Here is a 27,945-nt window from a genome sequence, read left to right on the forward strand (position 1 = left end):
TCATGAGCATACTACTCATATGAGTATATCAGAATTTGAGAAAATTTCAGTTTAGTGGGAGTCTGTCATATGTTTGTTGTATGTTCTATGTCAGATTCTATATTTGTACAGATATTTTCTGATTAGAAATAAAGCTTCAGTTTATTATACTTTGTATATTATGGCTATTAAAGTTATCAATGATCTTATAAAGATAAAATTGGACCAGTTAAAAATTGTCATGTACATATCACATTTATGTAATTTTTATGCTACACATTTCATAATTGATCTATGTCATTTGGTTATGTTAATATTAGTGATCATTGATGGGTTTAGCTATGATTGATATAGCAAAGACTGCTTTGGTCCTATATTAATATGGCTAATGGATGAGATTGTTTTGTATGTCTTGTTTAATAATGGTAACAGTATAGCATATTTATAATGATACATATGTGACTCGGTGGGAGATTGTTAGAATTTTAAGGGTGACACATATAATTAAATGTGTTAAGCTATTATTTTGATTAGCTAAAATTAAAATGATCTAATTAAAGTAAAGTTATTTGACTAAGGGACATAATTATTATGAAAATTAAATTTTCATATTTCTAACTTAATGACGAGATAAGTTAGGAATATGAAACTCTTGAGGTATAATTGTAAATTCATCAATTATGAATATAATCATAATTATAAATTCATCAGTTATAACTATAAATAAGGTTATGGTCCCCGATTGCAAAATGTAATGAAGTATCTCTTCATCCGTCAAAGAGAAATCTAAAGTTCTTAAGGATACTCTGCAATTGGAAGGTCAAATCACCGATTAATTCAAAAAATACTCTAATGGATTCATTAGGTACGCTTCCATATTAATATGTTTCTTAATTAGTATAAGATTTTATGCATATTATTATGGATTTAATAGGTTTTATGAAAACAGTCTAAAATCTTGTTTTGGATCTATAAAGCATATTTGAACCAAAATTCAGTTTTGATTCTATAAAATATTTGTTTGATCCATATTTGATATGTTAAAGATCTAACAGAAATTGTTGTTGAAATTCTTGACAACAATGATTGGAGGTACGTAATTTTATTTTCACATTAGTTTTTTTCTTGTGTTTCTATTATAATGATTTAGAAATATATTTTGGTATCAAAATTTCAGCAATCACTGGTGCCAATGTTGTATTGAAATCAATGAAGATCATCATAAAAAATTCCTATTTATAGTCTTCAAACCGGTCGAGGAACAAATGCTTGGGAAAAATCACTGCCCTTCCACTGCTTGGGAACAAATGCTGTGGAGTGCGAAGGCAATGCACTCTCTGCGAAGGTAGACACAGATGAAGAACATGAGTTTGCCAGGGACATGCAGGTGAACAATGGTTAGCTAACAGCAAAGTGGCATTGAATCTTGTCATTTTCTTCTAATTATTGACATTTAATAGGTCCGACGACTGCCAACTCTATACCTGATTAGCCCAGACCCAAACAAAGATGCCATCCACGCCGAAAGCTCGTGCCACCAGAGATGCTCAAGAACATGGTTGATGATGAAATCATCATTCGGAGATGATCAAGAACAGGACTGCCTACACCATGGAATCGAAGTTCAGCTCATCCATCCTGTTAAATATGTAATACAGACTCCAATCAAGAACACCGAGTACAACAAGGAATCCTGTTGTTGCGACTTCTTGCAAGCAATGAATAGGTGAGGAGGGTGGAAGGCTTCAACGGATTTGAAGAATGACAATTTTCGTGTATCATCATCATATAGCTTAGCTTTCGTGTTTTTGGTTATGTTGTAGCAATTGTTTGTATATGTTCTGTTAACATGCAGAGACTATTGACTAGTGAGTCAGTCTGATTGATTCTTTATCGAAAGTATAAGTATCTTCTAGTGACTCTTCCTTATTGACATGGAGAGGAAGAGTTGTGGGCAGGATGAAGGAAGCTATAGTAAGAGGTAATGTGCTAGGAGTGGGGCGATCTCCTCTACTGGGTAGCTTTCTGGCTGCGCCTTCAGACTACATCGATGACTTTGCATAATAGGCCTACACCGGGGGCATCCCGGCTCAATCCCTCTAATATTTAAATCAGAAAAGCAGAGGGAGAGGAAGATAACAATATCATCAATAAGTTAAGAGAGTAAAGAGTCTCTTTTGCCTATGACTTTTATACCTGGGTGTTGGGTGGAGAAGACGAACCTTCATCAAGGCTCCCCTTACCCCATGTGATGGAAACATTTAATGCAAGCGGCTTGCCAACGCGTGCTCCCAAGGATAGCATCTAGGGACTGTTAAGATGATGCCTCCGATCGGGCTTCCTTGCTACCTCATCGTCAGTGGGGACCCAAGTTTCTGAGCTTTCTCTAGCGCTAGAGCTAGCTCATTAGTGAACTGGGGAGGCCAAGTCGAGGCTTGAGGAGACTTGGGATGAATTGGCGGTCGTGAAGGATGATGCGATGCGTAGCAACATGGAAGCTAAAGAGCAACTACATGCTCTGTGGCTTGAGCTGAAAGATACCCACCGACAGTTGGGTGACGCCCTCGAGAGGGGGAGGTAGCTAGAGGACCAATTGTTAGCGAACTATTATGAACTAGTGGCCTCCCACATCGAGGCCCAAGAGGCAAGGGAGGCATGGGAAGAAGCAAGGGGCCAGGCCTCGGAGTGGGAGAGGGGAGTTGTGGCCATGTATAAGGAGTCCGACGGGTTCCAATGTGGCCTCCGACAATTAGCTTAGGTCGCTTATGAGTTCAAGTATCACATTACTATAGGTCGCTTCAAGATGAGGTACTCGAGGATGGAGGTCGACAAGGATCCCTTCATCGAGCATCTCACATATGCTAACATGATGGCTCTGACGAAGGTTCTCTTCGATGATCGCCCCGTGACCCCTCTTCTCGCTTTGCCTCCTCCTTTGTGATGCCCATAGGGCTCTGTACTCCCAACAATCAATGAAAATTTTATTTTCCTTACGATGAGAGTCTTTTCTTGTGAATCATTTCTAAAAGTTTCCTTGGGGGCTATGGACAACTGACTCGAGTGGGGCCTCATGACACTAGGGTCACCCTTGTTCTCCCTTTCTAATCACAAGGTCTTTTGTGGATGGGTCATCTCCCTTTCCTCAATGGTTTTGTGGTGAGGGGACTCTTGGGATTTCGATGGTTTTTCTTTATTCTTGGGAAGTAAAACCTTCATTAGATAGTAGTGTCTAGATTCTCAAGGGTCGCCCCATACTTCACCAACGCTATCCCGGGTGAGGAACTTGATCACCATATGATATGTGGAGACCATGGCCTTCAATTGATTGAGGTGAGAGTGACCAATGATGGCATTATATGCAGAAGGTCCACCATGACGAACTTGGTTTGTAGCATCTTAGATCAGGGCACCGCACGAAAAGTGATGTAGAGGGTGACTATGCCCGAGGGGAGATGGGGTCCCTTGTGAATCCTAACGGTGAGGACATTATCGAAGAGAGGTGATTCATGGCTAATTCCAACTTCTAAAAGGCATGGAGGTTTAGCACGTCAATAGAGCTGTCGATGTCAATCATTACCCTTTTGACAAGGGCGTTGGCCATCCGGACAGAGATAACCAAAGCATCGTCATTAGTGGGTTCTAGGTGGCACACATCTTCTTTGAAGACAATCCTAGGCCTTTCTTTAATCCTTGGGGTTTTTCCTGAGGAGGCCCGGGCATAGGCTTTCTGACTTGAGGAGCTTTCGCCTTTGGAAGCGTGCCCTTCGAAGATGACGTCAATATGCTTTTCCATGAATCCTTGGGGGCAAGGCGAGCACTCCTAGGGTTGTCCCAAGTGCCTTATCAAGTGACCCTTCCTGATGAGCTTCTCAATCTAGTATCTCATATCCTGACACTCTTTTGTGTCATGTCCATAATCCCGATGAAAACGATAGTACTTGGATTTATTCCTCTACTTTGGAGACCCTCTCATGGGTTTGGGCTCCTTTAGAAGACCCTTCTCCTTAATTTAAAGAAAAATCTGTCCTTATGTTGTCAGAGAGCAGCCCCATTCTCTCCCGTTGATTGTCTATTTAGGTGTTACTTACATGGCGATCCTTCATTTAGGTGGTACGATTCATCCCTATCACCTTCTAAAAAGGCCATTTCAATCACTTATCCTTGCGACACATCTTCTTTAGGACTGGTTAAATTGCTTTTCCTGCAAACCTGCCTCGGCTAATGAAGCCATTGCTGAGCTTGTCTTCCTTATCTGGAGTGGCTATTGAAGCCAGCGAAGCAGACGTTTGTTTTCCTCATCTTCTTGGAGGGATCATTCTACACCTGCATTCAGCAGAATGATCCCTCTTGTCTACCAAGGAGTAATCTTTTAGACGCCACAAAATGTGCAGATATGCTGAATGTCTCCAAAAATTTATAGCGGGAATTGTAGCATGAACAGTACTCCAAGATGCTGCTAAAATGTGAAAAGGTTCGAGTTTGAAGTGCAAATTTACTTCACCGGTGTTGGTGGACTCCAACTCCTCCAAGATAAGATTCCGAGGAACATTAGCACAGCAAGTGTTTGAGAATAAAGCTGCTTTGTATCTCTTTTCCTGAGAGGCAAAAGCTTCCTAGTCCACATTCCAACTCTTGGTAATCATCAAAAGGAACTCAGTGGCATCCCCTCTGACACTTGATGGCATGCACCTTGGCATCTGAACTGCTTCCTGAGGACATTGCACACCGGTGGAGGCAACAAAGAGGACACTCCTGATCTAAATCTGCCCTGTGATATAGGTGTCAGGGAACATGGAAACCTTAAATGTTTTGAACTTTCAGCTCCATATTTGAAGAGGATTTTGATCTGTGTGCATGTTTTGAACTTTCAGCTTCGGCCAGACAAAGCCTCTCTGGTGATGGATTCTTCATTAATACGAAGAGAAAAGGCGAACATGAAGCATATAATGATTCGCAGATCCACTTCACCTTCCTCTCCTCCTTTTTGGAGCAAAACAGCAGACTACTCCCATGGTTTTCCGAAGAGAACAATTGGATCCTCAAAACGAACTACATCCAGAAAAAGCCGTGCTAATTCATGGTTGTTAAGAAAGGAACCCAAGTCATCATTATGCTTTAGATTAACTCTGGCCTCTGCGGTGGCCTATCAATTTATGATAAGCTCAAGAACACCCTTTTTCTACTAGTTCGGTCGGAGAACTTCTCAACGGCGGCAGACAGGTTTTCTCCTTGTGACTGATGATCTCAGGTCGGAGAAGAAGCAGTGTGGTTTCCAAGGTGGAATCTGAGGCACTGTGGGTTGTCGACTTGTAGCGGTGTGCTTTGTTTTGGAGTGGTAAGGCTGACTTTGTTCAGTCTGAGAAGGATCAATACGATAAAAGATTTGTGGAAGCTGCTCTCTTGTGGTCCACATGCTAATCTAGTGTTTCAGGTGGCCATGTCGGTCTCCATGCTCTTCCATTTGGTGCCTTCTCTTGTTAATCACATGATCATCATCAACTTTTCTAGAAGAAGAAGAAGAATTGTGTCTCAATTTGGCATTTGAAGCAGTCAAAAAAAATTGTTCTTCCTTACTTTCAAATTGCAGCATTCTCTGGCCATTCATTTTGAAACATGACTTAGAAGCACAAGTGTTTTATCTGATGAAAAGAATATAAGATAAGAATAATTATTGAAGAAGTTTTATTGAAATAATTTTAGATTGAATACATTAACATGTTCCTCTCCTATTTATATAGATTATGATAGACGATTTTCCTCAACAGAAGAATAGAGAAAATCCCCTATTCTTTTTTAAAATCTTTATCTTCTATCATTATCTACCTACAGTTCATCCGAAGGATTCATTTTTAAGTCTCCCCACTATCTAACCTTCCATGAGGAAAACTCTAGCTGTGGGGGACTTCGGAACATGGGGTGCTCTAAAAAGAGTTGTGTCTATAGCTCCCAGGGCACAGCATCCATGACCTGCCCAGCCACAAGAATGGAGCACCCACCACATATTGGCATCACCACAGTGTCAGACTCTTATGATGCAATCGGTTAGCTATCATGCTCCCTGAGCACTACAAGCTACCGTGGAATGCAAGAAGAGGAGAGGACAACACACCATTTGGATCCATGCGACTCATCCCGGTCGATTCTGTGCAACCTATAATGGATCTCAGGGAACAACGACAAACTTCTCTTTTGCTTTGGTGCTCCCAGCTGCAACTCCACAAACCTCACCACTGTACCAAAAGCTGACACGGCTGGGCCTAAAGCCTCTCTCATTCCAGTCCCCACGCACAGACTTTCTTAATATATGCGCACAAGCTGTTCATACTCTGACCACCCAACCCCATCCCATCCCATCCCATCCCATCCCTCTAGGTTTCCCATTTTTGAGAGATGCCTTGTTTTGTTCTTCTTCAAGCTGGCTTGGCATGTAGATTGCAGTTGCTTGCAGAGAACAAGTGATACTACTCTTTGTATGCTTCGGATGTTACGAACATAGAGGCTTGAGAATGTATCTGAAGGGAGGCATTTCTTCTTCTCTGGGAGAGCTATGAGAGGTCTGAAATGGCCAGTGTTTGTTAGTTTAAGGAAGAAGGTAAAGAGGGTCGTAGCTCTCTTTGCAGTACATTCCCATTCGACTGATCTGTCCTTCTTTCCTAAGAGCATAGTGCATGTTCCCCCACATTACTTTATCTAGAGAGAGAGAGAGAGAGAGAGACTCACCGTTTTCAGGAGTGTTGTTAGCCTGTGGAGGAGCTTGCAATTGTGATGATACTTGGGAATTTTGTGGCTGCTTCCCTTCTTCTTCTTCTTCTTCTTCCTCTTCTTCTTCCATGTGTGGGCTCACTGCGAGACACGCCTAGATTGGTCCAAAGCCGCAGGAACGGCCAGCCGCCGAATCCTCTACAGGTATGCCATGGTAGTAATCTACTTTTGTTTCAGCAACGCAAGAGATACAAAGAAAGCTAACCTTCTCTTAGCCGTTGATGGTTCATCTCCTTACTGGACTCATAAAACCACTCGAGATCATCCCATCCTGAGACTCACATGATTGTGCAGCTGACACCCCAACTCTCAACCCAGATCACTGTTCATGCATTCCTGCTCTGGGTTTCGGTTGGCTTCCTGATGCCGGTTGGCATTATCATCATCAGAGTGTCCCACCGAGTCCACTGCATCACAAAGCTCAAGGCTCTGTTCTACGCCCATGTCATCGTTCAGGTCAGCAAACTCTTTCTTCTACATGCTGAATTCCCGACACAGCTACCAGCAGCCGTAAGTAATAAAACGTCGATAATACGAACCGACAGACCGTGGCGATCCTGCTTGCAACTGCTGCCGCGGTTCTATCGGTAATCAACTTCGAGAACTCCTTCAGCAACACCCATCAGAGGTTAGGAGCAGCACTGTACGCACTCATTTGGATTCAACCAGTGGTTGCCTTTCTCAGGCCTCACAGGTATGGCATGCAATTGAGGACTGTTCTTGCTCCACGTGCAAGCTTGGGAGACTCGTACCCAAATCCATCCTGCTGTATTCGTCTCAGGGGAACGAAGCTTAGGGGGGTGTGGTACCTGCTGCACTGGCTGCTCGGGACCGGAGTCTGCGTGCTGGGCGTCGCCAACGTCTACATCGGTCTGCACACGTACCGAGAGAGAAGCTCGAGAAGTGTGAGCCTGTGGGCGTCTCTACTCACGGCGGCGGTGTCGATCGTTGCCGTCGTCTATCTCTTGCAAGACAAATGGGAGTATCTGATGAAGCAAGCAAGGGTGGGAGATGAGCAGGTCACACCATCTCCTCTCGGTGGCAGCCACAAGGAGTAAGAAATGGTGTCGTAGATTTTGCTTCCTTCTCTAAAATTTAGGATGCCTTTAGATCCTTTTAATTGAAATCTACTCTAGATTGTAAACCAAGTCCTCTATATATATATATATATATATATATATATATATATATATATATATATATATATATATATATAGTGAGAATGATGTGCACCTCATAGATCATAACCAAGTTGGCAGATCTCCAAGCCAAACTCTGCAAACCGTTCTCATCTTCAAACAATCTTTTTCTTGTTCTTTGAAAGTTAAGGAGAGGAGAACAAAAAACAACAACAATTATTTGAGGTTTCCTCTGACTTTTTACTCTTCCTGCAGAATCAATTATGGATGCCATGCTTCTTTTACAAGCAGAAGTGAGAGATACCAAAAGCAGGAAGGTGAATTAGTAGTGGAATTACAGCTGCAAAGACGATAGTAGGACAAAGGCATCAGAGTATCATATAACAACATCAGGTCAAAAAGAAGGATACAATTGAGCACCACAAGCATTTATTGCCGTGGACCTTTCTGATTATGTACAGTTGACTCTGGAGAATCTACTGTTCATCGTCCCCCTATCATTGGATAGGCAGTTTTGCCATACCTTGGAAAGATTTCATTCGGCCTTCCCAACTCAGTGATAGATGGCTTAGGCCCAAGAACAAGCAGTGTAAGCTTGAATTGTTATCCTTTGCTCGCTAACTGACAGCAGGGTGAATGGAATTGTTGCTGTTTATGCTGCGAGAGTGCACCAGCATACTTCTTATATTGGGCTTGATTTCAGACCCTGCAATGGCAAGTGCAAAGATTTTGAGGTATTCCAAAGTTAAATATGAGCAATTGACATTTTGCTCAATAGAAGAAAGAAACCTTACTTTGGTATTTCAGATTTCAGAATACACTAGATTAATTCAAAATAGGGTGTTAAGGAGAAAAAAAATAGAAAGAAAAAGGAAAACAGTGGCTGACCACAAATATGAAAAGAAAATGAATTATTTTGACTGCCATCAACATTAGATGCCATGCTAAAAGTTGCAACCAAGTCTAGTTTGTGTGTCATACTTAGATGCATGGCAAGTAATTGTACATCTAACCATGTGAGGCTACCCAATTTTAGGAGTTTTCAGCATAGTTAGATTTCGTCATCTTTATTGAGGTGAAAAATGTGGGTGATCCCCATGGCAAACAACAAAAGATAGTCACAGCTAACTCAAATTAGTGAAAAATTCAGATCAAAAGTAAAAGCAAAAACAAAAATAATAAATAGAAAAGGCCCATACTATTTTGAATGCACCTTATTCTGTGAGGATGTTACCGTAGCCCTCCATTGTGGATTTTGAGTAGTTCTTTCACTGATAAAATTTACGACCGTAGGCCGTGCTGGTCTATGACTATCAGCCACAAGCCGAGGAGGCATTTCTCTCATAACCCACAAGACAAATCCGGATGGTACTGATGAACCTGAGAATACTTGTGTAAGGTGAGCTTTTCAGGATTAGTATGACTAGACAAAAGCAGATAAGCAGATGGAACTTGCAAGATGCTAGAGTTCAACAAGGTAATCGGCCTAGCTTCCACAAACCTTTTGACAAAATCATGCATGCACACTAGTCTACTTGAAAGATATGAATGGTATATCACAAAAAGGACACGTGTAGTACATGTGCTTGTTTAACTACTAATTTAATTTTGTATGTAAATCATAAACATTCAGGCATACCTATAAAATAATACAGAAATATAAGAACTGAACTGCTTATGTGGTCTGATTGTGCTGCATGCCAATAAAAAAGCACCTCCAGCTGCAAAGAAACATGGAAATCTTAAGATGTAACTTGAGTTCACTCGATGTTGCACAAAAACTGTAAGTCAGCAAGAAGCAGCAACATACAGGAATATTAGTAACAAGAGCTAGCACAGCAGATGATGTGAAACATGTAACAGAGACAGCAGCCAAACTTGCAACCTGCACATGGCTCCAAATCAGGGAAATTCTCAGCAGCTCACAAAGAATGCAACAACTAGTACAATCTAAGCACAAAACAAAAACTTACTGCAAAACGGCAATGTTATGAAAGTATTGAAGCTCAGTGAAATATGTTTTGACAAATCAATTTTTGTTGGAATTATCATTTTATATTTTCCTTTTTGGAATCTAGAAAAGATGAAAATTAACTTAATACCAAGACAAATCTAGAGACAAGTGGGCTCCCCCACATGCATACCGAACACATAGGAAACAAATGAGAAACCATCATCAAGCAATCTCTTGAGATGTAATACAAGCTAAGCAAAGAAAACTACATATATCATGTTGTCATTCAATATCTTTGCAAGGCCAACCAATTAAAATCTAAGTACTTTTGCTAGAGAAATTTGATTCCCAGAATGTGTCTGACATTTGATGCTAAAGGATGAAGCAATTCTGTCATCTAAATTCACTATTCAAAGATATAAAAAAACAAATTACCATGTAGCCATAAAGGAGTCAAAGAACTCAATAAACATAAACCAAGCAAATGTACTCAATATTTATTTTTTATAACATATATACCTTCCACATTTCATTTGAAGCCATTTCAGATCGTACTTTGCTCATTTTTGAGAACAACAGCACCCCTCAACATGATTAAGAAACAAAAAAGGTAATTCAGACTTTAAGGGCTACAATTAACAGAATGTAAAGCATTGTAGTAATGAAGAGAAAACCTAAATCTATAACAGGACAATATATCTTTCAATGAAAAATATTTTGACATATTATTTGCCATTGACATCATTATACAAGATGGCTTGCACTACACTCATTATAAACAAAAAGTATAAACCAAAACCAGAGTGTAGAGAATAAGTTTGTTCATAAATAAAATTTTAGTGACTGTAAACACAAATGGCTAAGCTGAACTACCAAACTGTGTGATTGCAAGTAATAACAGGGTTCATGAAGGTACTCTTCTGGCAAGCCATATCCACTGTCCACAAATGGTTGACATGTATAACTGATCTTATTTGATTAATGTCTAGCAGATGCTCCGATAGAACCCCAGAGGAATTTTATGTAGATTGATCTTTGAGGGGGATCAACCCTTGGAACGCTATAGGGGTTCCACCCTCCTAGAAGTCGGTCAAATGGCTACAATTGTAGATAGATCTTGTTCCCAAAGAGATGAGGCTACATGCTTATATAGGGCTCCAAACCCTAGCCCTAGGGGTTGTTTCCTAAATGAGTTACCCCTTTTGCCCTCAACCCTAGTCGACCGGCCCAGTAAAGGGGAGGCGATGGCTACGAAGCCCAAAGGCGCAAATATAAACCCTAGCTACTCTCCTTTATAGGATAGAGACGGCTAGGTGGGGTTTATTACAATCTCATATGGTTTTTATTAGCTACTTCTTGGTTGAGTAGGACCCAACCCTACTAAGGTCCTATCAAGCTCGTCCTCTCAAAATCAACCTTGTCCTCAAGGCTGAGGTTCCATGAACTCAGGGAACCGGGTCTTCAGCTCCTCATATGATTCTTATATGGCATCTTCGAGTAATAAACTATTCCAATGCACTAGTACTTCAGTAGAGGGACGTCGGCGACACATCATGATTCTACGGTCGAGGATGACTTGTGGTTAGGCTTGAATATCTCCATTATCAGTGGTGTTTGGCAGTTGGATCTGGGGTGACTCGTGTTCTCCCAACTTGGGCTTCAAGCATGACACGTGGAAGAAAAGGTGAATTTTGACATCCTCAAGCAATTTAAGTCTATACGCCACGACTCCAATATTTTCTGTGATTTGATAGGGCCCATAAAAACATGGGGATAGCTTCATGGAGGCTCGTGTGTTGATGGAGAGTTGCTCGTATGGCTATAGGCAAAGATAGACCCAATCTCCGACTGAAAACTCTCTTTCGCTTCGTCGTGTGTCGTCTTGCTGCTTCATTCTAGCTTGAGTGGTAGAGAGATTATCCTTTAGCAGCTATAGGAGTTTGTCCCTGTCAATTAAATCTTGGTCGACCTGATCTACCTTGGCCGAGCCAATTACATACTTTGGAATCACAGGGGTCGGCCGACCATACAATGCTTCATATGGGGCACATTTTGTAGATGAATAATATGTAGTATTATACCACCATTCGGCCCAGGGAAGCCATTTCGCCCACTCCTTTGGTCGGTCACTAGCGAAACACCGAAGGTATGTCTCTAAACACATGTTCACCACCTCTGTTTGGCCGTCAGTTTGTGGATGATATGTTGTGCTCATCTTGAGTTTAGTGCATTGTAACTGAAATAACTCAGTCCAAAATTTACTGGTGAAGATCTTGTCACGATCACTTATAATGGACCTTGGCATCCCATGCAGTTTAACAATATTTTCTATGAAAATCTAAGCAATACTAGCAGCAATGTAGGGATTTCGCACGGCACAAAAATGAGCATATTTCGTAAGTCAATCAGCCACCACGAGGATTGTGTTTTTACCTTTGGAAGATGGCAGCCCTTCGATAAAGTCCATGGATATGTCAGTCCACATCGAGTCCAGTATGGATAGTGGTTGTAGCTTCCCTGGACTCGCCACTGTTTTACCCTTTTGCTATTGACATACATCACATTGTGCCACATAATCAAAAATAATTTTTTTCATCCCTTTCCAATAAAAATTTTGCTTCACTCTTTTGTAGGTTCTTAGAAATCCGAAGTGCCCTACTGAAGATGTGGAGTGTATTTCGTACAGGATGATTTTGATGCAAGGGGAGTCGGGTACAAGCACAATGCGACCTTTGTAGCATAGATCCCTCGAATCTTAAGTATAGTGGGCGATCCTTCTTCCATTCCTCCCTAATGTCCTCGAAGAAGCCAGTGGTAGGAAGGGAGATGGCTGAAAATTCAGCTTGCTCAAGTAGCCATGAGAGTGCATCTGCAATAACGTTTTCTTTCCCTTTTTTGTAAATAATTTCATAATAGGTACTTGAGGTTTGGTTACCCATTTTTGCTGCTCAGGTGATGATATCTTCTGCTCCAAAAGGTACTTCAGGCTTCTATGGTCGGTTTTAATTTGAAATCGCCGGCAGAACAGATAGGGTCTACACCTCGTTACTACGTGCACAAAGGCGAGCATCTCCTTATCATATATTGACATTTTTTATAGGAGGGAGACAACACCTTGCTGGTGTATGCAAGTGGTTAACCATCTTGCATGAGAACGACTCCAATCCCAACTCCAGATGCATCGGCCTCAATGATGAAGGGTCGGCTGAAATCTGATAGCGCTAGCACCGGCGTCGTCGTCATGGCTACCTTAAGTTTGTCGAAGGCAGCAGAGGCTTTGTCCGACCATTGGAAGGCGTCTTTTTTCAGTGGAGAAGTGAAGGGTGCATTGATCTTCTCATAATCATTCATAAATTTTCGGTAGTAACCCGTTATTCCAAAGAACCCGTGCAGTAATTTCACGTTTGTAGGTTTCGGACAGCCATGTATTGCTTCAATTTTTGTTGGGTCTACCGCTACTTCTGATATTATGTGCCCAAGGTACTCTAATTTTTGTTGGAGAAAGCTGCACTTTGATTGCTTAACAAAAAGAGTATTCTCCCGAAGGATCGTCAAAACAACCCGTAAATGCCGAAAGTGAGTCTCAAGAGAAGGGTTGTAAATGAGAATATCATCGAAAAATACCAGTACGAATTTGCGATGAAAGCTCGAAAAAATTTCATTCATGAGACTTTAGGAAGTTGAAGGAGCATTAGTGACTCCAAAAGGCATTACCAAGAATTCATAATGGCTGTTATGTGTGCAGAATGCAATTTTGGAATGTCGTCTTCATATACCCGAATTTGATGGTAACCGGATCGGAGATCCAACTTCGTGAAGACTCGAGCTCCTTCTAACTCATCAAGAAGTTCATCCACGATATTAGGTACTTGTCCTTGATGGTGATGTCATTTAAAGCTTGGTAGTCGATGTACATCCACCAGGTTTTGTCCTTCTTACGTACAAGTAGCACCGGTGAGGAATAGGGGCTGCAACTTGGCCGAATCACCCCTGTTTCGAGCATCTCCTTTACAATATTTTCAATTTCATCCTTCTTGAGGTGAGGATAATGGTACGACCGAGTGTTTGCTGGTGGTTTGCCCGGAAGAATTGGAATCTGATGGCCATGTTGCCGAGTAGGAGGAAGACCGCGAGGTTCAACAAAAATGTCAACAAATTCAGCAAGCAATTAGCCGAGATTTTGATCTTCAATTTATATTTTCTTCCCCTCTAGTTGTTACTGGAGATGCATCAAAATGTCACCATTTACCTTGTGTAGAACTTTCTCTATTCGTTGGGTCGAAACGGTGGTTACATTCCTTCCGCGCTTCCCGCATAGGATGATATGTTTGCCTTTGCAATATAATTTCATAATTAATTTGGAAAAGTTCCAAGAGACATCACCTAGCATTGTCAGCCATTCTATGTAAAGCACGACCTCATAATCATCAATTGGTAGGAGGAAGAAGTCGACGACAATTTCTTGGTCTTATAGTAATAGTTTCACCAGCGGGCATATTTGGTCGCACTTTAGGATTCTACCGTCGACGACCTTTACGTCGAACTTGTTGCAACCTTCGATGTGGAGAGCCATCTGAGCAGCAACCTTACTGTTTAGGAAGTTATTAATGCTACCTGTGTCGATGAGAACAGTGATCGATTGTTGTTTGAGAAGGCCTCCAACTTTCATCGTTTGCGAGTTTGAGTAGCCAACTAGCGCGTGTACCATAAAGTCGATCGGTTGTGGCTCTTCTTACGCATCTTCTTCTTTATGTTCAAGGCTCTCTTTTGGATGTTCAATGACCTCTTCTTCTACTAGTTCAATCACAAGAAGTCTCCCTTTTTTACAACGATGCTCGTGGCTCCACGGCTCGTCGCAATGCCAACATAACCCCTTCGCAGATCGCTCCCGAAGCTATTCTCTTGTCAACTTTTTTGGTGCAGGGGCTCGGCTGACAATAGGGGGGGCTGAGGGCTTCGGTATTGCTGGTCGGGGAGTGACCCTAGTCCTCCGGGTTATATGGTTCAATCACTCATCTTGAAATCGTGCAAAAGTGATGGCTGCCATAAGCGTGTACGGTTGTCGCGCTTTAACTTCTCCCTGGATCTCCGGCTTTAAGCCCTCAATAAAGTCCCCAATAGTTGTTTTTCAGACCAATCACGAGTTTGATTAGATAACCTTTCAAACTTGGTTTGGTACTCCTGAATGGTGGAGGTTTGTCGGATCTTTACTAGTTGTCCGTCAATGTTCTCGTAATCTGTTGGTCCGAAGCTGATCAGTAGTCCTTCTTTGAATTGTCGCCATAAGAGGACTCAATGAGTGTGTTCAAACCAATCAAACCATTATATGGCATCCCCTTAAAGATGTATAGCCGCAATTTCCACCATAGATGCGTCCATGGTTTTATAGTACTGAAAATATCGTTCCGCGCGCGAGATCCAACCAATCGGGTCTCCTTCTTCCCATCTAGGGAAGTCCACCCTTATGCGTGGATAATAGGGATCGATCACAGAGCCTCCCCTATCTTGGAAGTCATATCTTCGGTCAGAGCTCGCTCCTTGATGTGATTTCTTCAGGCTCGGTGGTTAGCCCAAACTGAGTTCGATAAAGAGAGTCTGAATCTTATCTTTCATTCGCGTCTCGAAGGCTTCGAATTTAACATTGATTGTCTCCTCAGATGTCATAGTATACGCCTCTAAATTTGTAACGTTAAGATCTCTCTTTTGTTGTCGGGTTAGAGGCATGTATCAGTTGAGAGAAGTGGTGGCCGAAAGGGTTGGTGGATTGGTGTATGTAAGAGTAGAATTGTCATCGAAGAAACAACGATTTCACGACAAAATTTTCAGCTAAAATTGAGAGATTTAAGGAGGAAATTTAGCAGCAAAATCTCAATTTAGATAACAGCAATGATGACAAATTTAATCAAGAAGATTTTGGCAGTATAATAGCAAGGAAATCGGTGCAAGTTACGATAGCAAAATTCTTGTTGAAAAATTCCAACGGTTTGCAACGAAATTTGCAGCAATACAAAAACGTTTTAGAGATGAATTCCTCAATAGATCACTCTTAGATGGAAGCCAAGACGATCTATGAAGCGTATAAGAAATTTCGTTCAAAAAGGATAGCAAATAGATCGGTTAAAGACAACAATATGCGACTAAAATTTTCTGCAGCAATCCTTCGTTCGCAAAGATGATAACTTTTACGACGAAAGGAATTCGCAGCACGGGATAGATAAAAAGACTTCTTGGTATTTTGAATGGAAAATTACAACAACAAAAGTTATTGGTGATAGGAGAATAACACATCTCTGATGCAATTGGAGGTGACGACAGTAGATTGATTTGATCTACAGCAGAAGATGACGATGGAGATAGCGACGTCAAGAGCAATTGTGGGAATTGCTTGGCTGGTGGTGGGCGGCAGAGTTGGCAGCAAAAGCAGCAAGATCGCTACTCTGATACCAGATGATAGAACCCCGGAGGAATTATATGTAGATTGATCTTTGAGGGGGATCAACCCTTGAAACGCTATAGGGGTTCCACCCTCCTAGAAGTCAGCCAAATGGCTGCAATTGTAGATAAATCTTGTTCCCAAAGAGATGGAGGCTACATGCTTATATAGGGCTCCAAACCCTAGCCCTAGGGGCTACTTCCTAAGTGAGTTACCCCTTTTACCCTCAATCCTAGTCGACTGGCCCAGTAAAAAGGGGGCGGTGGCTAGGAAGCCCAAAGGCCCAAAATAAACCCTAGCCACTCTTCTTTATAGGATAGAGGCGGCTAGGTGAGGTTTATTATAATCTCACAGGGTTTTTATTAGTTGCTTCTTAGTTGAGTAGGACCCAACCCTGCTAGGGTCCTATCATGCTCTCCTTTAAAAACTTGTCACACGTACAATGTGTGACATTATAATAATATATGAAGAATTTGCTCAAGTCAAGTGCACATACCCCTGCACTTTGTGCCATCTGAAACAATCTGTCACTAGACAGATTTATTACTTTCTTTAACAAGATAAATTATAATTAAAATTGCCTAATTACGAGGTGGTGACATCCAGAAGATGTGTCTGTCAACAGAAACAGCTGGCATCACTCGGTGTTTGGCCAGAGAGACTACACAAATTTCAAAATAACAAGCTCACCTTGTCTCTTACAGGATAACTGCACCCAAATAATCTGACCACTCATGACTGATTCCAGCTTAGAAATTTGTCAGAAACTAAGGCATATTACTATTAGGGCCAGGAAAACATTCAATTTTACTTCAGTTCATAGGTCCCAATTTACAGGCCAATATTGTAAAGAATGAATGCAATTTTCAGTTCTGTCCAGTGAAAGAAATCCAGCATTGGAGATGTTTTGTTTGCTAGAAATCGATAGGAAAAGATGAGTACAACTTAGGTCTATCATTTTCTGCTATGGTGAACTTTCTCACTAAGACATTAAACATGATGAATCTAGACACATCCTTGGACTCTATACCTTTTTCCTAGTAGAACTCCAAAAAAAATTGTCACTTTACAACTTTTTCTAACGACAACTTCTCTAACGATGAAATAAAAAATCAGAACAAAATACCAAAAGCTTAGAAAAATGACTTGGATCTGTTCAACTTGCTACTACTCAACATAGGCTTGACTCACTCAAACCCTTTGAGTTGAATTGCATAAAAAAAAACTATATTTATCTTCACAATTTAGTAATCTTTAAAAGAAAGTTTTAGCAAGCTAATTTACTATACAGGTGACAAGCATGTACCTTGAGTTTGGATCTCATTTATGTTCTGGATGATGAAGAATGCAACTATAGGCACCATTCCCTCTAACTGTTTTCTTATTAGTAATGTTGATAATGCTTTACGGCTTTGTTGTTATTGGTGATGGCATGGATAATGGATGCAACTCATACATATACATGAGATGTGTTTCGTAACTTTCGAGATATTAAAAGAGCCTGGTCTAACCTAATTGGTTAAACTAGTCAATAGTTAACATATCAAACAATGCTTACCATAGCATGCTAAAGCACCACCTAGTAGGAGTATAGCTACAGAAAAGATATCCAAAGAAACCTGCAAATGAAAAACAGAAAAAAAAAATTATTTTATATATTTCCATGTAAAGCAAACCCAAGAGGGACTGGAAATTCATCAGATCATGCTGGTGAACAGCATTAAACTTAACAAACTAGTGAGAACTATAATATGAATAAGAGAAATGAAAATAGTAGGTTGTGTTGCCACTTCTTTTCCATTCATGTACCAAGTTATCAGACACAATGTTGAATGAGATATCCAATCCATCTACTCAAGATTGAGCATAACTTGTTGAAATTTCTTGTGGACCTTTCAGGATACATTATCAGTGCTAAGATATTTTAAATTTAGACATAAACCCAAAGACTTATAAAGTTATATGTATATTCATAGACATGAACATACAAAAACTGTGTTTACTATGATATACACATATATCTGAAGCAGGGACACAAGCCATGCAACAAGGACACATGACCTATCCAAAGGTTACCCTAGATCATAAGTCTGGTAAAAGATACATCCATGCCTACCAAGAACACATCTAGCTAATCGAGGGGCATTCACGTTAGCCCACGGAGCCGGATCTACATTCAACATAGAAAGTGCAAGTGTCATACTGCACGTACTATCGTGCAAACTGGGGAACTACACTAGATACTCTTACTTGAGGCAGAACATATCTCCCAGCTAACCTAAACTTGGTGATCCAATTTCCACTTAATTGAGGACTTGTGGTATGGTAAGAAGTAAAATCTACCCTCCAAGAGGATACAAAGAATGATCAAGTACAACAAAACAAAGAAAGTTCTCCAGCAAAGCATAAAGCACATCTCCCATTAGTAGTTAATGCTCCAAAAAGTATCTCATAAAGCACATCTCCTATTAGTAGATAGAAGTATCTCATAAAATAGATCAAGCAAAGATGGTTGAGGGTCCTTAAGATATCAGTCAACTATGCAAATCACATGAGAGGAACAATGAGTGCTCTTAATCCTTGGTGAGCTCAGACCCCAGATATTGACATATTGCAGAATTTGTCCTATCTTCAATGCACCCAAATTTCCTCACAGAAAAGAACTTCAAATTTTATTAGGTCTGCCCATAGCAGATATATTTCAAATGAGGCAAAGAAGAGATCAACTCAAAGCTTGTTACAAACACAGTTTTCAGAGAGAAGCTAATTCTCTTTGATAAGCCAGTTTCCACACGCTCCACGCTCTAGTGCATAAGGTCAGGAAAAGTTGGTACAATAAACAGTATGTTTTTGGCAACTAGGTTTTTAATTTATTCCGGGTATTTTGAGAGTAGGGTCCCAGATGTAGTTGACGTTATGCCTAGCATTAACTGTTGTTCTACAAAATAATTGAATTTAACTAATGACAGCCGAAAGTCCCAAATTATCCTTATTTTGGTGGCATATTAATCATGAGATATGAAGACAAGGTGATAAGAAAAGATAATAACAATTGGAGATAACTCGAGATAGTTGGATTTGGTCCAAAAATTAAGCAATAAAGAATGTCCGAAAAGTCGGTAAAGCCAATTACATACCCTAGCCACAAGAGAAGAATTGATAGGAGTTTTTCCTCTACCAATCCATATCAGGATGGCAAAAGAAATCACCGAAACAAATGTCAGGACAATCACCTGCAAAAATAAGGTGTGACATCCATTTATTTCGTTAGTGTGATATTATGTTATCAAACTTCAGAATGTTTCAGAAGAAAAACCAGAATATTTCCAAGGAATCTATAAAATTTACTCCAATAAACATGTGAAGATATGATTAGTTGGCATGCCCAACATTCAATTACCAAGATTACAAACTTTTGTCGACTTCCAATATGAATGGTTCGAGGAAAGCAACATTTCATATGGCCATCAACATGTGGTGAACCTTGTTTGCTCTTTGACTTTTCCAATAAAGCTTCATTATATCCATGTTCATCATCATCTTCTTCATCATCGTTTGCCTGATGGCATAGGTCAATCCTGTAAAAGCAATTTTTCAAAAACACTTACCAAACTATAAGCTTACAGATTCTCCTTTTTTACTTTTTACAAGAATGCAAACATAGTTTACAAATGGACTTCCTATGAGTTCCTCCAAACCTAGACGAAGCTTACAGATGGACTTTATGTAAGTTGCTCCATAGTATAATTTTTAGAAGGCAGCTAAAACATGGGTAGCCAAGGTCTAAAAGTGTATAGCTGACACTACTTAAATAGAGATTTTTGTGGATTATATCCTTAAAACAATTTTTAATTAAATTCATTAGTAGACAGATACAACTAGCATTTCACAGGAAGACTGTAAAAATTTAGGAAACATTAGACAGATCCAAGGGCCATATATTAATGTACTTAACAAGGTATATCTTATGTGGGTAAAATAAATTAACGAAAAAAAATATTTTTTACTTTGTATACAGCCTAAATCAATATCATTTGCCATACAACAAATGCATAAATCAATAAAAAAGATCAGTTGGGATAAGAAATTCTATATCAAAAAAATGCAAACTTCCATAAGAAATCAGAAGTTTTGTTAGCTAATTCTTTTGGTTAGAGAACTTATGTGATTGGCATCAGCTTTCAAAAGGGTGTAAATTACAGTTTGCTACAAACAAATTAAGATGAGCAGTATACATGTGACAGCTGAGACAATGAGATTCTAGAGATATCAGCATTTTGTGTCAACAAGGATATGATGGCTATGAAACATGGACTCTGACATGAGACTGATACAATAGGACATGAAATTATAGATATCTAATATGGTGAAATTTGAAAAAAGGAAAGAAATTGTTAAGGCACAGATATGACAATGAAATGTATTTTAAATAAATATATTGTGTTTCTGACCATCATAGACAATTCCTAGAAGTCAAGGAATACACAATAATATGATATGGAATTATAGATATCTAATATGGTGAAATTTGAGAAAAAGAAAGAAAATGTTAAGACATGGATATGACAATGAAATGTACTTTAAATAAATATAATGTGTTTCTGACCAGCATAGACAATTCCTATAAGTCAAAGAATACACGATAATAAAACATGAAGAACAACAACAAGCAGTTTGTGTGCATTTATAATAACATAATGTTCTAAAATAAGGTGATTTAACTTATTAAAAACTAAGACAAATTCGTCTGATGCTCAACAAAAATAACTTCATCAAATCAATATATTGGTAAAAATTGCATCTTTAAACATCAAAAAAGGTTCTACCAATTAATACATACAAAGTATGCCACAAGTAGAATCTTTAAGCACTATTTTAAATCAAATATTTCAGGAACTTGTGACATGCCTTAGTTATATCTCAGAAACAAAGAAGATAAGTTACTCACCAGAAAGACACAAGCAGAAGGAAAGCAGCTAGAAACAGAATCTGAGGACAAGCTGCAAAATAGTTTTTAACTTTTAACCAATTTAAAAACTAGCATCAGAGTTGAATGTACAGTAGAATTTGAAGAAGCCAACTGAAGTAACTTTGATTAAAATTGTGCTTACCCATGAGGATAAACCCACAGCCATGTGACCAACACTGCCATCCCTCACAAGTAGCAACAATAGTAAAAATAAAGTACACCAAGTAGCCTGCCATATGATTAACATATATCATTTAAGTGTGGCAAAATGAATCATTTTTATGAATAGCTGACAAAATATATTAGAACAAATAAAATAATAATATACTGGAACTATCATATGAAAATTATCAGAAGCTCTATAACATGTAGCAGAATAAGCAGGAGAACTTCAAATAGCAGGAAAAACACTTTTCATGGAAATAACCTTCACGCTCGAGACAATGGTTTGACTTCACACTTCAACAAAAAATGCATGCTGAGGTCTTTTACAAGTTGAAAGAAAATGACAAGGAATCATTTGGATTAAGACCTGTGGACAAAAAAAAAGCTGCTAGGTAATATAGGTGCATATTAAGTGGACCAGCTTATGTGGCCACCATTTAGTTATGATGGCACAATTATCTTCCATTTGAACAAAAGGAATCTCAGTTTGGTACCAATACTTGTCGGTGGCCAAACTATCACACTGGCTAGACCACTACAACTAGAGGGGGAGAGAGAGAGAGAGAGAGAGAGAGAGAGAGAGAGAGGAAGAGGAGGAGGTATAAGAGAAGGCTCAACAAATGGAGCCTGGGAGGAGTGGAGCAGTATTAACAGAAGACGATGAAAAGGAAGAGAGGAAAAATGTAGGATACGGCAGGTACCAATACCAGATGATAGACTTACCACCAAATACAACTCAATACATATCAACTCACCATTTGATGAGCTCATTCCAGTCAGCTGACTGCACAATAAGCTTGTTTATGGATCAGACTGAGTCAAATTGTTTGGTCTGCATACTACTCAACTATCAGATCAGTAAAATCAGTTTTTAAAATCTTGATCCACATATCTTAAAGTGTTATTGTTGATATAAATTCTTCTTACCGAAGAAAATTAAATGCTTCACTTCGCCAATTTTTTCCTGAACAACCTCAAATGGTCTTTTGATTTTAATTCAGTTTCACTTGACCATTGCTTGTAATTATTGGTGTTAGTTGCCGCCTAACACTATATTGGGCTTTAAGCTATGCTGCTACCATGTGTAAAGTAGTAAAACTTCTTCATAACATGATATCTGCTCAAGAAAACTGTCATGTCTGGCAGGTGCAATCATCATTGATGCTAGCTTTTAATGGACCAAACAAGATACCCTAGATTATGGCTTTAATAGACGTCAGCTTATGATGTGTCACTTTATATAACAAGCAAAATCCATGCATCAGCAAATTGTGGTACCATCTAGTTTACCCCATGAGAAATCATATTTGAAGAAAAACACAGACATATATTTCCAACACTAGATTTATCACTGAATGTCAATTTTGTAGTTGTAAACAATGTACAAAAGGGAAAAAAGTCAATTAGACAAGCATTAATTGGTATAACTTATTTTATGCTAAATCTCAAAAGTTCATCCAAGACCACTATAAAAAGTGCCAACATCAAAGAATCAGATTATGACATGGTTTTGTAAGTGTTACTAAGTAACTGATGTTATGCATACTGTTAATAGGTTGCAGAATCTTAACATTGAACCTAGAATTTGTGGTGTTTGAACAATGAGATCATGAGATTAAAGTTGAACAACAGTCAAATTCAAGATTACTTAGCGCCATAAGTAGATACTGTTCATATTTTAGGTGTCTCACCGATGTTGGATGAACCAATCATGAGATGGAATATCTGCAAGAAATTAGACATTCACAGAACTAATCAATGGCACAATTAAACAGGCTGAAACAAATAGCATAGCAATATGAAATGGATTTTGTTCAAACAAATCAAGGTCAGCAGACCTATGATCTAGACATTAAAAAAGATCTGTTAAAAAAACCAGAATCAAATTATTCTAGTGTTGGTGTACAATACTGTATGACATTGTTTAAATATGATGGTACACATTCTTAAAACTTAAAAGTAAGAACTTAGCCCTTCATATTCTCGAGTAATTAATATTGGGAGAACAGGAGACTAGATCTATATCAATTGGCATAGGAAATGCAGGAGAAGTAAATTACTCTTCAGGAGGAGAAAAAGCTAAGCCTAGCCCCCAAGAAGAGCATGCACCTTGTGCCAAAAGGCCTACTAAGTAGAGATTTTTTATGTGACATGCATTCTTATTCTAGGTACAGAAATAAGAGCAAATAGGTGATAGAACAATCACAAGATTTATATTATAGGCAGCAACATTTCATGTTGAAGTTCTTGCACATCTGGAATAGATGTAATCATGTAATTAATAAAGTGAAGAATCATTGTCCAGGGAAAAAAAATCCAACAGGATAGACACTGATTTAAGAAAATAACCTCCTTAAGCACACTTGGAGTAGTTGAAGGCCTCCATATACTGCATGATGCAAAATTCAGGATAACTAAAATAGTCCTAGAAGGTTATAAATAACTCCCAGATCATGATATGTGGCATCTGTAACTTATTTAGCATATAGAGTTTTGCTTTTAGAAAAAAAGATCTACTTGACATTCAAAGCTTAAATGGAATAGTCAAGGGTGATAATTTTTTTTTCTGGAAAACTTGTTATTTGTAGATGATAAGTCATACAGATATAACTTAGAAGGTAAAAGTAGCAAGATGAAAAAAAGGACCAAGGTAATCAAAGAGGATAGTAAATTTATCAGAGACAAACCGAGTCATATATCATCTTGCTACAAAAGAATTGATATTTCTGTCCACTTTGAGACAAGCAGTCAAGCAAGGAGATTATGCTTTCCTTTCTTGCTTGATAACTACAATACACTAGTGACTACTTACCAGAAGTAATGGCTAAAAGCCTAATATATATCATTAACCAAGACAGAAGGTCGATAGCTAATTCCATACAAGATATAACATTATGTAAAGCTGGGCCAAGATATGGATTCGACTAACAGCAAGGTTGTCTATGCATGACAAAGATGATAGGTTTTGCCCGAGAACCTCAGAAGCACGACAAAGATGACAGGTTTTGCCTGAGAACCTCAAAGAGGTGATTGTATATGATCCAGTAAGTACATACTGAAACATACTGCTTGAGTTTGCTAATCTCTATTTGGATGTGCTCTACTTCCAATTTACCTAAGGTGGACAGTAAAATGGATCTTATAAAATCAAGTGGCTAAATAAGCTTCATACTAAGAAAAGTTCTCCTGAAATCATGGTTTATTTAAAGCCTTATTTCACAACTGGTGAATAATGAAATATCAGAAAGGTGTGTGCAACCACCTGCATCACTGCATGAAGTAAGAACCAAACTAAAATTAAGTAGCAGCTAGACTGACTGACTGCACAGTAAATAATTTAAGCATCTCAAGGAAATATGACAAATACATAGGTTATATATTCATCATTTGTATTTTAAAACTGATAATCAAAATAAGTATAAGAAATAATTAAAGCAGAACAAATAACATAATATTAAGATGCTACTTGCAGATGGATTTCATACTTAAACAAATAAAGAAGATAATGTATTTACACTGAACAACTCGAGGCTGTTTTCCGCATACCTTTTGGCGAGTCCAGCCAAGTTGTTGGTTGCGTAAGTGAATTCTCAACAACTGCCATTAAGAGAAAGCTAATCAATGTACAACATAACTCGATAAAAGTTGGTGTAAGAAGACTAAAATGAAAAAACATATGAAGACCCATACCCCAAAATCACATAGGAACATATTATTAGTTACAATCACCTCAAAGCTCACTAAGAGGAAAAACAGAGAGAAAAAATACTGAAATAGGCTGGAGTTTAGCTGCAATCTCAGATAATGCACCACTCCAAGTTAACCATACAAGTAATGACAAAAACAAGCATTATCTAAACTATCTCCAATTCCATAGATCCATAATTAAAATGGAAGAACCCCATCCTTTATGACTGCTAGCATTCAACTTTTTTCAATACAATAACTATACGTCCTAGACACGCATGTTTCTCAAATGGTCACCATGTATCCTACCACCATTTTTATAATGTGCTCTAACAATATAGGGAAAAAAAGGGTAAATCAAACAAAAGGAAAAGAAAATTCCAAAACTTGTTATGGAACCTAGAGAAGATAAAATAAATTAAGGAAACTAAAACTGTTACAAGACCATTAGATACTACTACTTAACTCCTAGTTAGTTAATCATTAGGCATTCAGCAAAACATAATATCTAAAGATTTGAAATATGAAAGGACCACATTATAAATAAGAGCTAAATAGGTGCAAGATAAAATGAGCCAAAAAACTGGGAAGCAAGTGCAGGAGAAAAGAGAATTAATATCTCAAGGAAAAGATTAATAATATAAAGAAGCATTTAAGTATCAGTGACCCAACATGGAATAAAAATGGCTCTAGAACTTAATACGAAAGCCTTTGTCCCTTTAATGGTCTGCAACTCCACTTTCTGGTCACTTTGTCCCATTGCCCTTGCTTCCCATCTCATCATACAACCTCCCACACAGCCTAATCATCACCTTCATCACATCTTACAACCTAGATGACACATCAACTGCACTCTACAATCTCAGTCCTCGCACTCCAGTTCACTTCTCCTTGCACCACCTGACACCCTTTACCTCTAATTACCATTTCCACCATCATAAGCACCATCCACCACAATAAATCATATCTGCCCTTTCCTCCCCTCCCTTTCATGGAAAACCAGGTGCATAACAACCCATTGAAAACACACCTAGTATGAAGAAGAGTGGAATACCTCTCCAAATTTCTCCTCCTCTCTGTCTTCCTCTCCCCCATTTCTTCCCCTACAGTAGTATGCAATACAACTGGACTATGTGGTCAGGGTGCATGCACTGAAACGATGAGCCTATGCTATTGGTGAGCGATAGGGGTGCGTGTTGTTTGGCTCAACTAATTTTTCGAAGAATTATCAGAACTAATCATTGAGTCAGTTTACAAATCATCAAGCATAACAAATGAAACCACAAAGGAAGAAAAAGAAACCCAAAATGTGTTTAGTTTCATTCTTCTTGTTAAAAAATTTACTATATAAATTAATATGATATAAGTTATATAATTATCATAATGATAAAAAAGATACTATATTATGTTAATATTTTTATATATCAAAAAGATGATTGAGTAATATTATATGAAGCATTTGAATTTAAAAAGTAAAATTTATTTTGAAGATCAAATTGAAAAACTTGAATAATACATCAAGTTCACATAGTTCTAAAAATAAATAATTTTAAGAATTGGAAAGCGCTGAAAATTATAATTTTAATAAGACGGAATATCTTTAGCTACCAACAGATAATATAAGCTACAACGTATGGTTCTCGACCTATTATGGGCTCTTCAAGCATCAAGTCTACCGAGAATGGCGAAGTCCACAAATGTCTTGATGTCTTAGAATGATGCCCATTTGGTCTATTGAACCATAACAAATTTATGACTGCAAACACAGCCCGCAATGCGTAAGAAAAGATAACTGTAATTGGCACTGCATATACCCAAGATTCCCAACCGATGCAAGATAAAGAACACCGGCGAGGCACATCAAGGATTCCATAAAGGAAATAGCTGGTCATTTGGAAATAGAGCGAGTTCTTTAAGCAAACAGCGAGAGCAGAAATGAGGGAAACGAACTCCAGGACCAAGGGGGACCAACCTGCAAGAAAGCGACGACCGCCAGGGCCCCGTCGACGACCGCCAGGGCGGCATCTGCCGCCACGACTTCGGTCGGCAGGCACCTGTGCCCCGCCCCACCCTCGGTCCGCATCCCCCTCGCCCGCTCCGGAAACGGATCGGTAGGGAAGATTTTTGCTCCCTCAACCTTATTGCCCAGATTCAAGAACTATCGCCGACTAGGGTTTGCACAGAGAGAGAGAGAGAGAGAGAGAGATTTGCCGGCGTCAAAACACAAGGTGGGGGAAGAAGGTGGCTGATGGAGGAGGAGAGCTATTGTCGTCGTCGGATGCGCTCAACGGCAATGCCATCGAAGCAATTTATGTTTTAATGGTTCCTCGTTCTCGTACCTGTAACGTAGTTGGAAGTTCAAGTGGGTCCGGAGTCTGTGGCCACGATGAGCCGTGAAGAATTGCTCGAAGAAAACACGGGTAACTCGGTGGGCGTGTTTCTTGGCGAAGGCTTTGGCCTCTTGACCCACCACAACGACAGCTGTCGGACGAGAAAACCGCTCCTGTCTCACGTGACGCGGCGAAGTTCTGCTTCCTTCGCGGTGTACTTTGGGTTCCTCTCACAGCCCTCTCCAAACGACACCCTCCTCCTGACTCACCCGACTCGACTGGAGTCACAAGAAGGGTCCCAGGCGGGCCCAGACTGCAGTCGAATAGAAGAGAAGGTTCCTCGCTTTATGAGATGAGACGGGGGCAGTGTTCTTAAACCCAGCACAAACCAAACGGAACGAAACACAACGAAATGAAATGAAAATGACACGGTTTGGGCCGGGCAGGTAAATTAAGTGGCCCGTTCCGTGGCGATCCATCGACCTGTCTTCGGTGATTCGCCTCCATTCTTTCTTTCTCCATTTGCA

At 39.4% G+C, this 27,945-nt stretch overlaps 2 protein-coding genes across 7 annotated transcripts; one reads left to right on the plus strand and one right to left on the minus strand.

The window, feature by feature from the left end:
• The first annotated feature begins 6,300 nt into the window (after positions 1-6,300).
• Positions 6,301-8,540, plus strand: LOC135634127 (cytochrome b561 domain-containing protein At2g30890-like). Of its 4 annotated transcripts, none has more exons than XM_065144368.1 (5): positions 6,301-6,885; positions 7,036-7,197; positions 7,287-7,435; positions 7,523-7,805; positions 8,136-8,540. In XM_065144368.1, exons 1-4 carry the CDS (start codon positions 6,745-6,747, stop codon positions 7,797-7,799), a joined length of 729 nt encoding a protein of 242 aa, XP_065000440.1. In that variant the 5' UTR covers positions 6,301-6,744; the 3' UTR covers positions 7,800-7,805; positions 8,136-8,540. The 4 variants fall into 4 exon arrangements, with proteins under 4 accessions (XP_065000440.1, XP_065000439.1, XP_065000437.1 ...); XM_065144367.1 differs by having other exon boundaries at positions 7,060-7,197; positions 7,523-7,795; XM_065144365.1 differs by having other exon boundaries at positions 6,302-6,885; positions 7,523-7,795.
• Positions 8,182-27,406, minus strand: LOC135581924 (tobamovirus multiplication protein 1-like). Of its 3 annotated transcripts, none has more exons than XM_065144364.1 (13): positions 27,061-27,406; positions 24,948-24,998; positions 23,093-23,126; positions 21,379-21,465; positions 21,216-21,267; positions 19,668-19,845; positions 19,405-19,500; positions 17,826-17,886; positions 10,354-10,418; positions 9,691-9,765; positions 9,520-9,601; positions 9,115-9,260; positions 8,182-8,586 (listed from the first exon to the last, which is right to left on the minus strand). In XM_065144364.1, the coding sequence occupies exons 1-13, from the start codon at positions 27,169-27,171 to the stop codon at positions 8,563-8,565; spliced, it is 1,062 nt and encodes a 353-aa protein (XP_065000436.1). In that variant the 5' UTR covers positions 27,172-27,406; the 3' UTR covers positions 8,182-8,562. The 3 variants fall into 3 exon arrangements, with proteins under 3 accessions (XP_065000436.1, XP_065000435.1, XP_065000434.1); XM_065144363.1 differs by having other exon boundaries at positions 9,080-9,260; XM_065144362.1 differs by having other exon boundaries at positions 9,094-9,260; positions 27,061-27,400.
• Positions 27,407-27,945: the final 539 nt, after the last annotated feature.

Source organism: Musa acuminata, chromosome BXJ3-3, assembly GCF_036884655.1.
Source record: "Musa acuminata AAA Group cultivar baxijiao chromosome BXJ3-3, Cavendish_Baxijiao_AAA, whole genome shotgun sequence".
In the NCBI taxonomy this organism is placed as follows: domain Eukaryota; kingdom Viridiplantae; phylum Streptophyta; class Magnoliopsida; order Zingiberales; family Musaceae; genus Musa; species Musa acuminata.

Excerpts from the sequence above, each read along its gene's own strand:
- LOC135581924 (XM_065144362.1), bottom strand. The coding sequence starts at position 27,171 with ATGCGGACCGAGGGTGGGGCGGGGCACAGGTGCCTGCCGACCGAAGTC. Across the intron at positions 23,127-24,947 it reads TTGGCTGGACTCGCCAAAAG|ATATTCCATCTCATGATTGG; the intron begins GTATGCGGAAAA and ends AATTTCTTGCAG. Across the intron at positions 21,466-23,092 it reads GATTGGTTCATCCAACATCG|GCTACTTGGTGTACTTTATT; the intron begins GTGAGACACCTA and ends ATCATATGGCAG.
- LOC135634127 (XM_065144365.1), top strand. The coding sequence starts at position 6,745 with ATGATACTTGGGAATTTTGTGGCTGCTTCCCTTCTTCTTCTTCTTCTT. Across the intron at positions 7,198-7,286 it reads ACGCCCATGTCATCGTTCAG|ACCGTGGCGATCCTGCTTGC; the intron begins GTCAGCAAACTC and ends ACGAACCGACAG. Across the intron at positions 7,796-8,135 it reads CTCGGTGGCAGCCACAAGGA|AATCAATTATGGATGCCATG; the intron begins GTAAGAAATGGT and ends CTCTTCCTGCAG.